The sequence below is a fragment of the Diadema antillarum genome, unplaced genomic scaffold (assembly GCF_040938485.1).
Source record: "Diadema antillarum isolate AM-2024a unplaced genomic scaffold, OU_Dant_1.0 scf00000031, whole genome shotgun sequence".
NCBI lineage: Eukaryota > Metazoa > Echinodermata > Echinoidea > Diadematoida > Diadematidae > Diadema > Diadema antillarum.
In genome coordinates this window covers 767097-780619 of record NW_027270920.1, presented here as the reverse complement: position 1 = coordinate 780619, position 13523 = coordinate 767097, and the positions used below count along the sequence as shown (strand labels likewise).

Genomic DNA, 13523 nt, shown 5'->3' with positions numbered 1-13523 from the left:
TGAGGTGTTTAACGAGAATATTGTGGTAGTGTGAGTTAAATTGGGAATCCTACTGGAGGAGTAAGTTAAAGGGCTCGTAGCGAAGCTAGGTTTTGTTTTATAAATATTAGGAGGAAGGGAGAGTGTCAGGTTGGGTTCGAAACGCAGGTAGGTTACGCAGGTGAGAGGAGAGGGTCAAGTTGGGGACAGGTAAGCGGATTGGTCGAAAGAGGGGTGTCAATAATTCAGGTGTGTGAAATTAATTAAAATGATTGGATAATGGAATTGTAGGAGGGATTTAAGGGTTAGTTTAAAAGGGCATGCATTGTAGGGAGGAGATGGATTTTTCAGAATTTTAGATTTCAGGAGAATTTTGCACACTTCGAGATAGATTTTTGCACAGATTTTGTGGACGGAACTTTCGGCACCCCTTTTGGGGAAATTTCGCCCGGATTTCCGCACACATTTTGGGAGAGACTTCTGCGAGCAAATTCTTGCGAGAACTTTTGCCCGGCTCGAGAGAGAACTCTGTCAGATATTTAAGTTTAGCAAGGATGAAGTCCTCAGAGCAGCAGATTTGAAGATGTAGCCCGTTGGCATAATTTCCTTCTGAACGTTTGTGGGGAAAGACCGAGTTTGGCAACACACAGGTGGACTGAACTGAATTATAGTGGGGTGTCGTCCTGAACAATGATTGATTTTTGCCAGACTAGTCATTAAGATGTAGTGCCGTGGGCCGAACTTTAATTTCTGACATGGGGAACGGCTTGCAATTCCGAATGACAATATAATTAGCGGAACAATCGGAATCTGATTCGAATGGGAACGCCTGTCCGTACCACTGTCCGACGAGTTGCCGTGTAAAAAGTGATTGTGAATTGTGCACAACCCCCACCCCTGATGCCCACTAATATCCCGATGAGGCCGAGGAGCAAGTGAAGCGAAGCCCAGACAGCCAGATCGACGCAGCCGCATACCAGCCGTCAGGGAGATGCTGCGACGAGCCGCCGGCGCGACGGAAGCGGTACGGGTCGAAGGCGACGAAGGCAGCCATCAGCAGAGTTACGTGTAGCGCTAGCGAAAAGGACTGAGCGAAGGAAGGACTTCCGTACATGACTGCAGTAATCCACGGACAATTTCCCCTCCCAATTAACCCCCCCCCCTTTTGCACTTGCACCCGAAGCTGTATGTAAGTACAATAACCGAGATGAGATTGTCATGCGCATGCCCAGTTAAATTGTGTAATAGTGTTTGAATCGCCAGTGTCAAGTAATCATTGATAGAAATTGATTGAACAAGAGGAGATTTTCCCCTTGAATAAAAGGCAATTAATTTTATGAATTTGATGTAACGTTTACTTAATTTTTGTCCGTAAATTAACCTGACGAATTGCTGATGATGTGGCAGGTGTGTCTATTTATACGAGTGCACTAACCAAATCCCCTCGCGTCTTACAGACCGGGCGCGAGCCCAGCCATCCCCTGCCGCTGGTAGCCCCAGCCCAGGGCGGTGTGTTGGGTCGGGAGTAGAGGGTTAGATACGTATGCTTCTTTTAATACCTCTACAGTGCCAGGAATAAGAAGCACCTGACAGACTGTGTGAATAGTCATACTACTTTGCCAGATGAAACAACTACATTTAGTTATTTTCATGATTCCTGTGAAATGGTCACTCTTTTTTTTTTCAAATGCCTGGACACATTTTATTTGTTAATTCTGTCATGATTGACCAAACACAAAAAGTAAATGTTAATTAGAATGGAAATAAACAGAGCGTTTTCATGAATTTGATACCTGCTCCCCCTAAAGGTGGTAGAAATGCATTGCCTATGGTGTAGAATGGTAAGAGATTTAATTGTGTGACTATTAAATCAAATATGTCCAAGGAGTGACTTGAAATTCTTTTATGCACTGATGTTTCTTGGATGTAGCTGCACTAAACCTAGTGAAATGGATTGTATGACCATCTTATTTTCTGTGACACAGACAAGTCCTGCTAATAAACATTTAGAGCCAAATGACCTTTAAGACTTGGTGGGCTAAACAGGGTATAAAAGCTATAATGCCAGAGTGACCAGAGCGAAGGATTCATTTTAATATTGGTTGATGGGTGCTAGGGCAAAGGGAAATGGCCGGAGGATGTCCCTGAGAACAAACCCTTCCCCACAGAGGGATAGAGTTCATCAGTCGCATCTTCCCTTCTTTCTCTATTTCTCCTTCTATCTCCTTCCCTTCTTTCAATTTCTCGTTTCTCTGTCTGTAGTCAGACTAATCCTGGCCTCATATTGCAGCAGATTTGTGACAGACTGCACGGGGGTGGTAATAAAGGCCCCAAGATGTCAATTTCCTCTCTCGACCTCAAGCCGGGCCTTTCCTACGAGTTACAATTCAGAGACACTATCAAGCTCTGAATATCCTGTGGAATGTCTCAAATATTTGGTTTTGCTGCATTCTGTTGAAATTATTACAGAGATCCAAGTAGTAGTTGTGAGTTTAAAACTATACATGCAGGAAAAGTCTGCAGAACTGGAATTTCAGAAGGCCTTAGCAAAAAAAATAAAAAAATAAGAAATGGTCCTATAAATGAAATTTGTTTGAATAGTAAAGATGATGAAATTTCAAGTGTACATGGTAGAATTTTGTACAGTGTGTTCACTAGCACTAGCAGTGGTGGAATTTATGCCAAGTTAAACAGATGAGGTGATCCATGTATTTGTACTCGTGTTCACTGTGTGTTAGATTACATATAATGTGTCACTTTTTGTTTATTTCAGATTTTTCACTTTTTCATCAGATTCTGGGGAAAGGGTTGTCAATTTCAAGAATTCAATGTACATGTAAAATCACAGTCTTTCGTCACTTACTGTTGTGTTCAAAGGCACTTGTGGCTTGTAGAATCCTGCGCTGTACCAAACCGTGTGATACCCCTGTTATACAGGGACTTAACTCGCTTCAGGTCCAAACCTGAAGCAAGCTAACCTATCTCTCAGTATAAAAGGTCAAAAAATATGTAGTCTGAGCTAAAGTTAGCCCACTCTTGGGAGGTTGTAGATTGGGTCCACTTCAGGCCCAAGCTAACATCAGTATAAAAGGTATGTAGATTTTATCTAGGGCTAAATTCACTGACCCGTGATCAAAGAAAGCGTGTCTAATCTGGCACTTCCCTGTTGCCACCAGTGTGCTGTGCATTACATGTATGTATACTTGGGTGACCCGCACCTCGTCATAGTTAATGTTTGCGCGTATTTGAATCACATTTCGCCACTGAAATTCTTTGAAATTCAACGCACATACAGGAAAAATGCTGAAAATTCCAATGGAATCACAAGCTCACTGAACGATATCGAAAATTTGCAGCTATCGTCGTCAAACGCGAACGATACGAAATAGCTGTGCGCTAAGGAAGGGGCCCGCAACTCGTCACCCGCGCTCCCATAGACAAAGCACGTAAAAGACGTGTGCGGGTGACCGTGATGCTCCCATAGACATACACGTAAAAGATGCGTGCGGGGACAGTGGTGATACTTATAACAGGTAGGGTCCTATTCCGATTAAAATTTCCGATTTTCGCGAAAAACTGTTCGGTTTTCACCAAAAATTTGCTTTGCCCTGCCAAGTTTCAGGCATACTGAACACAGTCCCGGGCTTAAATTTTTGTTTAGTGCGCTTAAAACAATTTTAAGCGGGGTGACGGTATTCGGGCCCCTGACGAGGTGCGGGTACCTCGCTATACCGCATTATAGTGTATAACACATACAGTATTCTATGCTGTCACTGTTCACTGTTTGAGAAAACTTTTTTTTTTTCACTCTTTGGACATAGCCAACATATTGACATTATTATTAAGATTGTGTATAAAGTATAGATCAGTGTGGTACATACTGGATTATGCTGATGACAGGTTGAATTTTGCATAGAATGTAACAACTGAACTGCATTCATACTCACAAGTAAGCTTGCATACTGCCACTGAATGTTTGTGCTCATGGGAAGCACAGCAGGCTGATGTGGGGGGGGGGGGGGGGGTGGTGGGGAGATGGTTACCATGACAAATATTCTGGTCTTGCACATAACTCAGATGATCTAGAATGGCAGTATAAAAAGTCTGAGCGCGGTGTAAATTTATCTTGCTTTAGAAGCTAGCTAAAGTTGTTCACAGTATAAAAGAGGTAGGCCTATGTGAAAACCGTTAGTTAATACGGCAAACACATTAGTAAGAATAATGTTGCAATGTGCTGCTATAAGACATTCTTGAAACCTGTAATCCAACCCCATGTTTACATTCCTGCCTGTTGATACTAGGTATTTTGTGTCATGTCAGACATAAGATTACCTCACCAGCTGAGGTTGTCAACGGTCTGGTAAGAAGACACTTCAGGGCTTTTTACACTTGTAAATTTTTGCTTAGCCCCGGACCAACGGTGGGGCTAAGGGGGGGCCTTAGCCCCACCGTTGGTACGGGACTGTCCTTAGCCCACTTTCTGTTTACACTCGTTTTTGCCAAAGTGGGCTAGCCCCACCGATAGTACGGTACTATCTGGCCCTGCAAAATAGCAGGGGTTAGCACCGCAATTGCGGTGCCAAGCAAGTGAGTGTAAACAGAATGAAAAAATAATCCTGGGCTAAGCGACGGAGACGAAGTCCGACCCTCACTGACCAATCAGAAACGAGGTAATCAAGTGCTGCCGGTGCATGCGTGTACGCGTACAGTACACAGCGTAATTATGAATATTCATGTGGTTTGGAAAGTCCGGGGCTAAGAAATACGAGTGTAAAAAGGTCAGTTTTCTCCTTAGCCCCGGACAAGAGATAGTACGGGACTAATTGGCGAGTGTAAAAAGCTGAAAAAATTGGTACGGGACTAACGATAGTCCTGGGTCAGAGAAAGTCCGGGGTTATTAGAAACACAAGTGTAAAAAGCCCTTACATGTCTCAAGCAAGGAAAGTGTTTTGCTCTTGGAATCAGTTGGTGGGGGGGGGGGGGGGGGGGGAACAAGCAAACTACAGTGTATGGTAAGCCACAACTGGTCGTTTGTACTTTTTTCAGTACTTTTAGTTCCTTTTTTTTCCGCACACTGTGGTGTTAATGCAATATGTAAATTAAATTTTCCACATTAACTATTTATTTCATTAGCACAAGGTCGAAAGGAGAGAGCGAGAGAGAGAGAGAGAGAGAGAGAGAAGGATTCTGCCGTTCAGTTGATTGATGGTGTTCTGACATTGAAAGGGCACAGTTAATCTAATTTCGATGCTAACATGTCATGTCTTCATTAGGCTTATCTTCCTTGAGGAAAGTGCCAATGTCTGTTTGAAATCTTGTGTGCGATTAATACGACCTGTGTAATGGCATGTAATCGTATGCTTACCCAGTGTTCTGCAACCCTGTAATTCAGTGTTTGAGTAGCTACTTAACTAGGGGCGCTTTGTCAGACCGAGGTCTTGGCAAATTAGCTTATCCGGAGAGCATTGTGGCAATTGATGTGGCGGTAAATATGGTCCAGTGACTTCAAGAGATCAGTCAAATCATTGGATCTGTTGGTGGTGGTTCTAATGCCTCAGTCACTGGTTGCTAGGATGTATTTTACAACATAAACAAGGTTTTTAATTAGTGTGGTTTAACCTCAGCGCTAGCATTAACCATAACGGAACTTCAGGTTTTTAGTTTGACCCAATATGAATTGATAAATTGACCATACAAGCCTTGATTTTGACCTCATTGAGGGCATGTCCAAATTAAACAGTAACTTAGCAACTAGTGAAGTCCAGCAGTTCAGCGGTATACCTAGTAGGCCTAATATCTATCAACAAAACACTTGACAATTTACTGTATGAACTCCAGTTCCTTTACAACTGAGGGCATGCATGGACATTCTAATCAAGAGTACCTAAAAGTCACAAATGACTCCAGGTACTCTGTTCAGAACATTATGCTTTTGGCCTCCAAATGTGGTAAATGGGAAACTGAGTCTGGAAATGTGGCGATATTCTGAAACAGCAAACAGTATACCACAACACTACATGGGGATCATGGAAGCTTGCATTGTTGATGCTGTTCTCAGAAACGAATCTGACATATTTGGCAGCCAGTCCTGCCTGCTGTACTTATGTTTCCATGGCAATGGAATCACGGGTACAGCTCAATCACTGATGTGGAGTAGTAACACTGACTCCCCTGTGGGCCCCATGGCTGTTCACTTGTCTTTCTTTCTTTCCTGGCCGCTGGCACTTTTCCTACTCGCCATAGTTTGAACGTGAAGGAAAAGTATCGGCTTGTACCAGATTATACAGCAGAGCCTTTGCGAGCTGATAGCTCACCTTATGAGTTCTCAATGTTAATGGCATTGGTGCTTGCTTGCAGAATGCATAATTGTGTGGTTTTCCCAGAGTATTTTCCTCTTGTCATACTATAGTGCACAAGGAAACCAAAACACAAAGAACAATGTGGATTGAGTGAAAGCAGCAACATAAGTAGAACACATCAGTGAAAGTTTGAGGAAAATCGTACTGTCAGTGCAAAAAGTTATTAATTTTTAAAGTTTTGGTGTTGTAATGACTGGATAAGGAGACTTCTAGAGTTCATAATGTCATCTGTGGACAGCAATATAAAGAAAATATAGAGAGAATTCCACAAAAATTCATTTTTCATGAAAATTACACATTCTATCAACTTGATACTGACATATGTTAAGGTTAGTAATTATTCCCCCTGCTTTCTGAAAGCGGTTAGTCAAGTGCTCTTTCATTACGCTAGGGAAGTGAAAGCATGTTGAATTTTCTTTATATTTTCTTTATATTGTTGTCCACGCATGATGCTATAAACTCAAGTATACTTGTTTCCTTATCCAGTGGTTTCAACACCAAAACTTTTTAAGTTCATAACTTTTGCATTTATTATCCGATTTTCCTCAAACTTTCATTGATGTGCTCTACTAATGTCACTGCTTTCACTCAATCCACATTTCTCTAAGTTGGGTTTTGGTTTCCTTTAATACATGCTGTATTGTCTGGTATCGATAGCAAGATTGATTCTGCATTACTGATGCCATATAGTAGATCAGTAGTGATTTCCCTCCCCATTAGCAACAAGAAACGAGTGCTGATGGGCAAAGTTTACACATACACAACAAACATGAAGCAAAAATCCAACAGCATTTTATGCGCTGAATGTCAGTTGCAATGAATGAAACAAAACTTGATACACCTCGTGAGTATGATGATGAAGGAAAGAGTGATTGCTTTACATCAACAGTCCCTTTGTGCCAATGCATTCACCAGAGTCAATCCTTTCCCTCCTGAAGATTCACTTTTATTGTCATGGAAAGTACAGAGGTACCAAACAACCTGTCAACTAATCGTTCTTTGGAGTCATGTAGCAGGTGTAATTCTCTATCACTCTTCACTCTCAAAGACCCCTTCACACTTCTTTAGTGAACATTAAGTGGTATTTTGAAGTGCGAGAGGCTACTGGTTAATAGGAAACATAAGGTCGTTATTTCTGTTCAAATTATTGAAATTCTTGCGTCATGGTGATTTTATCGCAACTGATCGACAAAGTGCCCTTCAATGTACATTGATGTAAATATGCCCATGTTTGCCCATGATTTTTATCATGGCTACTACAAAACCCTTATCTACATTGATGATGGGCAATTTGTCAATCAGCTGCAATTGTTTTTGTTGTTTGACTCTGCACACAGCAGCCACCTCTCCACAGTAACAAGTTATGCAAGTGCTCCCATGTTCACCAATTGTACTGGTGCCATAACTTTGAAGAAAGATGAAAATCAAATACTCAAATTAGCAGCTCACATTGCAGAAAGCCTTTCTATTGAGGAAACAGGATGTGTAAAACTTTTCAGGAAGATGTCTTCACACTAGAACAAGTTGCTTTGATAACAACCTGAACTTAGAGAATTGAGTTGTTGAAAGAAATTACTCTCATTTTCACACCAATTAGGCCTACTGTAATCCACCAACCCATTTTACAGTAATTCAGTCAGATTAATGTTTCTTTGCTATCCTGAATAGCCCTCAATAATCAACATATCTTTCCATTCTGTTAATATTGTACTGTATCTTTGTAATTTTAGTTGTGCTTGAATGTAGTAGCTGTGTACATGTCTTATTCTTTTTTAATGGAAAAATTTGCTATTTCATTTGTGATATGTTCAATGCAGAAACCTCTGTAAATTTGAAGTTAAAAATTTAAGATAACATTGTGGTTCTAATTCCAAATTCAAACCACTTGTGACTTGTCTTGCTAGTTCCAGTTAGCAAAATGGATTACAATTTCACATATATGGAATACAGTACATGTGTTCTTCACATTCAGATGTGAATGAAGATGACATTCACACTGTGTTCTTGACCTTGGATGATGTGGGAGAAAGTGCGAGCTGATATTGAGCAAAGTTGCAGTACAAGAAAAGTTGTTAAGGCTAAACACAGACGAAGGTTTAAAGGTCATATGCTACAGGTTACAGTTGAGAATGTGGACTCTGTCTGATCCGCCCAAATACACTGCATTGATAGAAATGGCTGTGGATGCATTCAGAATGTATTCAGAATCAATGAGGAATGGATATGACTGGGTTCATCTGGTGGGCGTGCACCTGCCCTGTCCCCAACCCTGGATGATGTCTCTTGGCACCCATGCCAGCCCTGGCTTTTCCTCCTTGGCATATTATCAAAATGGGGAATATCCTAGTGCTGTTCTGAATGTTGGTTTTCTGTCTCTTTAATAGTAAACACATAAATACACAGAGTCAGTGGAAGGGCATCTACAAGAACACATTAAACAAAAACTTGCACTGTAGTGTCGATGTATCATGTGGTAATAGAACCCTACAGTCTACATGGTGTATAACTAAGGCTTACATACTCCTGTACCTTGACCTTTTGATATGGTAGGATTAAATATGTAGTCACATAGTTACTTTTTCTTTAGATTGTCTGGTCTGCAGACTTTCAATCTTGTATTTCTAGTTGACTAGGAAACTTGCAGAATTATTGGCAGTTTATTGCCAATCACATATCGATGCAAGAAACAGTAATATGCTTCAGTGGCAGTGCTAAGGTTTGAGTTTTGAGAAAGAAGTACCGGTAATGAGGGCAATGACAGCATTTTTGTGCAATATTAATTGCTTGTTTATATCTTAACATATTTAGTCCCAAACATAAAAAATTCTGTGTTTTTGAACAGTTTGTATTTATTCCGAAATTTACTACTTATTGTTACTATTTCATTGGGTAAGGTAAAACTTATTTCATTTGAGCTGTGTTTTCGTCATACATTACTTACTTCAGTAGCAGTATTTTAATAACGTTTCAATTACAGTAAATTCAGCAACATAATGTGGAAGATTGATTTCAATACTTCTCTCTCAAATTGGCACATTTGTCTTTTTTGTGAATTTGTGCAAATTCAGTGAATTTAATCGATTCCATGTATGATATATAGGAAATTCACTAAATCTATGATTTTCCAAATTAATGAACAAGATAGTAATTTCTGCTAGAATATCAAACCAAGATTTGATGGGATCAAGGAGCTATGTGTAGCTCTTTGATTTGATTACGGATATCCATGTCTTGTCAGCAAGCATGTTGACACAAGAATCGCCCATAAATTATATTTTTGTATGTACAGGAGTTTCCTTTTTTGGGACATTCACTGTGTATACCAGCACCCAGATATAATTGGCTAAAGTTGGACAAAAGAGCAAAAAATGTATTCTTGAATGGAACATCTTATGATTGATTTATCCAGTTTATCCACATTGATAGGAAAATAGTAATTGACTACTAGTACATGGTAAGACAAGCAGTGCAAAAGTCTAGTGCATGTATTTATAAGTGTACAAAATGTATCCTGGCAGTGTCTTCAAGGATGGGGCCCAACCAGACTCTGAGAAACGATTAATCTTGTGATCTGTTTTCCTGACAGATGGGCCTCTTTTCACAGACTTGTTGACATAATCCCTTAGTCTCGCATCAATCACCTTAGACTGGCTTGCCTTGCGATGCTTTTTCCAACCCAACTTTACTCTGCTTGGCCCGTTTCTGGTAGCAATACGTCTTGTTTAGGTAGGGGGAAAAATTCACTCCATGTATTTCTTCTCGTCATACCAAAGTGATATTGATAGGCAGGGAGCTGCTCCCTGATGCCAAACACTTCTCCTAGCTGTCTCATTACCAACAAGCTGTACATCCTACATGAGCGGATGTCAATAGTATTTCACATTTAAATCCTCAAAAGAGTTTGTAAATCCACAGGGCCTGCAGATGCACTTCAAACCAAAGACGCGACAAACCCAATTGCCATTTTGTCTGAGGTGACCTGAAATAACAATTTGGCAAGTAACATGAATTGGCACCCGCCTGCAGAAAGCATTTGATCTTGCTCTGAATGCTCATTTTCAGCGGGAGAAGTATTTTTTTTTCATGCGCTAATAGGTTTTGTAAGAAGAAATAAATAAGTGGTGTCATTTTAGAATTCTACAGTTGAGTGCATGGTATGGGATTCAAACAGGAGCTGCATCAGTTACAGCTCTAAATATCATTTATATGACATACAATTTGCTATTTGGTCAATACTATAAACGCATAAATGTTCACAGTACATTGATTTTCGCATATTTTGTGCTACTTCTGAATGGCGCGGATTCTAAAACCCACAAAAATATCTTCACAATTTTCTCTCTGCACATTTTGAATGGGTTGACAAGCGCACAGCATGAATTCAAGAACCCACTAATATGTTTTTAAGCTGCTCACCGTGAAAAATTAATCACGCGAAAATATTGACTTTTACTATTCTGATATCTACAAAGTATAAGGGATAAATTTCCTCTTGCAGTTGATGTATTACAATTCAGCTAGAGGATCGTAAAATATTAAAGGGGGGAGTTTCATTTCAGTTACACCTTTGGGGCATCTAGATAGGTAGCATGTTGTTCTTTGAATAAACAAATGCCATGTTATAAAATGATCTTTATGGATTATTTCTGAATCTTGACAGGTCCTACAGAAAAGTCAGGAAGATTAAAAAAAAAGAATGATACAGTTTCGCTTGAGATAGAGCTTGAGGTTTTCAATTTTTTTTTTTGTGATGATTTTTTTTTTTTACATAATGGGAAACCTTATGAAATATGAAAAAGCATTTTATGATTCTGGGAGAAATTCAAAGTTTATTTGATTAAAATTGGTTTGAAAATGGCTGAGATGTCTAAAACAAAGCGATCCTAATAAAAGATAAAAGGTGGAACCCACCTTTTATTAGGGTCGCTTTGTTTTACTTTGTTTTGGATATATCCATTTCAAAATGGATTCTCTTCAAATATTGAAATCCTCTCAGAACTGTATGCTTTCTAACATTTTATAAAGTGGTTTCAAAGTATATTGTGAAAAGTTAAAAGCTTTGAAATTCTCACCTCAGCCAATACTATACTACGATGTATGCTAACCCTTCAAAATAAAAACATTGTTTCTTATGGTTTTATTCACCTGTTCTCTTTTAACATGGAGAATTGACTTCGCAGTATCATGTACAAAGTATGTACAATGGATACATTATGGAATATTATACATTGTATCTTATGGTAGCTCTCCAAATAACCTGTTTGTAATTGCTGCCTTTTTTTCTTTTTTTCTTGTTTTAGATGGGTAGATCAGTTTCCAGAAGTGCCAATCATACTTGTTTTGTTCAAAATGATCCTTGATCATTTGTTAGCCTTTGTCAAACCCAGGTGCATTTTTAGTGCCACAAAAGCATGAAAGAAAAATATGAAATTAAATATATCTATTCACACTGTACTCCAGTCAACATCTCTTCCTAGACAGAGTAGTTTATTCCAGATGCACAGGAAATGGTTTGTGTGTTTGGCATGAATTATAATTATTGATGCATAATGGTATAAAATGCAGTGGAGTTTTCCCTGGCTTGCTCCTTGAACTCTGTGACTTTTGATTAGGCTTATCACTCACTGTTGGTCAATATTCCTCCATATTCTATGCCATCAACTTACAATGTATGAGTGTGTTGGAGTGTGTGTTTGTGTGTATGTTGATTTTATGTTGGGAATGTATATGTAATGTGCAGTTTTCTCTTTCAAAAGAAGCACAATCTTCACGCATGATGCCTAAATGATTTTATAGAAATGTTCCAACACAAATATATTGCTTTTGGCACTTGACTTCAGGATTTTTATAAGCAGAGATGATGCCAAACTTTTGATTGATAGACTTTATACAATGTAGAGTGCAAGGAAAGTCAAAATCAAAAGAGATGTACAAAGTCACCCCTAGTCAAATGTCATGTACACATTCTAATAAACATTGACATAATCCTTCTTTATATCAGTTGTCAGTTTAATCTATGCAGCTGACTCAATACTCATTTGCTTTATTGTTTTGTTAAAAAATGAATGATGCTACTAAAACAAGACTGGCAAGTTTTATTGTTCAGTTGCACACAAACTTCATTCTCTTCCTTTGCTGCAGGGTTGATTGAAATTGTGTTTGGACTCTGGAGGAAGTTTTATAGCAAGTCTCATTTTATATTCTGCTTCATTCTGTTTCTTTTCCTGCAGAGATGCCTCGTTTGGTGCGTGTACCTACAACCTCACGTTACTGGACTGCCTCAAGGGAATTGACAAGGCGGTCACCCACGGCTTCCTGGACTTTGAGAACTTTGACATCGAAGAATATGAACATTATGAGGTGAGGGCTTGCTCTCCAAAGGACAAGTTCACCTTAATATTGCTGTATTCACTCAATCCATATAGGTGAACTTCTCCTTATATCTTCCTTGTTTTCCCTATCCAGCTAGACATGTAAGTACTATAACATCTCACTCTAACAATGCAGTACTTTAACTCGTGATGTGGCAGGTTTATGTGCTCACCTTATTTGATAGAATTCCAAGTTCTCATTTTCTGCCCTCCGACAATTTTATTCAAAGTTATCAGTAATTATAGACTGGGAACAGTGTAGTGGCTTGCAAGTACACAGGGGTTGTACAACGAACCTGCTTGGCTAGGGCCCATCTATTGTGATTTGGACACACGGAACAGTTTAATTTCTAATTCAAAAGTAGTGATGTTGAACCTAGCAGCCCCAGAAATTGAGTTTCTGTGCAGTGCATTTCTGTGTGGTACTGTACATTTTGATTTTGAAGATTTTATGTACAAAAGTACATTTTATTACATTCTATTTACAATAATCAAATCTGTGTTTCACAAGATAAATAAAAAAAGAATTCTTTCATTTTTACCCTTTTTTGTTCATAAGATATTATTCTTTGTGTTGTTGCAGAATTTTCATAATCCTCTAACGTAATAACAGATTATCAAATTGGCAACACACTATGGAAGATTTGTTTGTTTGTTTGTTTGTTTGTTTGTTGTTGTTGTTGTTGTTGTTGTTTTTTTTTTTTTTGGGGGGGGGGGGAAGAGGTACCTGTGCAGTTTCTTATCCCGTGATCATATAGTATGGTGCTCTCCATCTGCATAGCATCAGTGAAAGCAAATATGTGATGAAGAGATG

The 13523-nt window shown here is 39.2% G+C and overlaps 1 protein-coding gene across 1 annotated transcript in view; it reads left to right on the top strand.

Moving 5' to 3' along the window:
- LOC139741645 (dual specificity protein phosphatase CDC14A-like) overlaps positions 1-13523 on the top strand; it is a 78254-nt gene that overhangs the window by 21635 nt on the left and 43096 nt on the right. The window contains exon 4 of the mRNA XM_071652228.1: positions 12569-12698. Within this exon, the coding sequence (XP_071508329.1) occupies positions 12569-12698 (130 nt within the window). The remainder of the gene's footprint in view (positions 1-12568; positions 12699-13523) is intronic.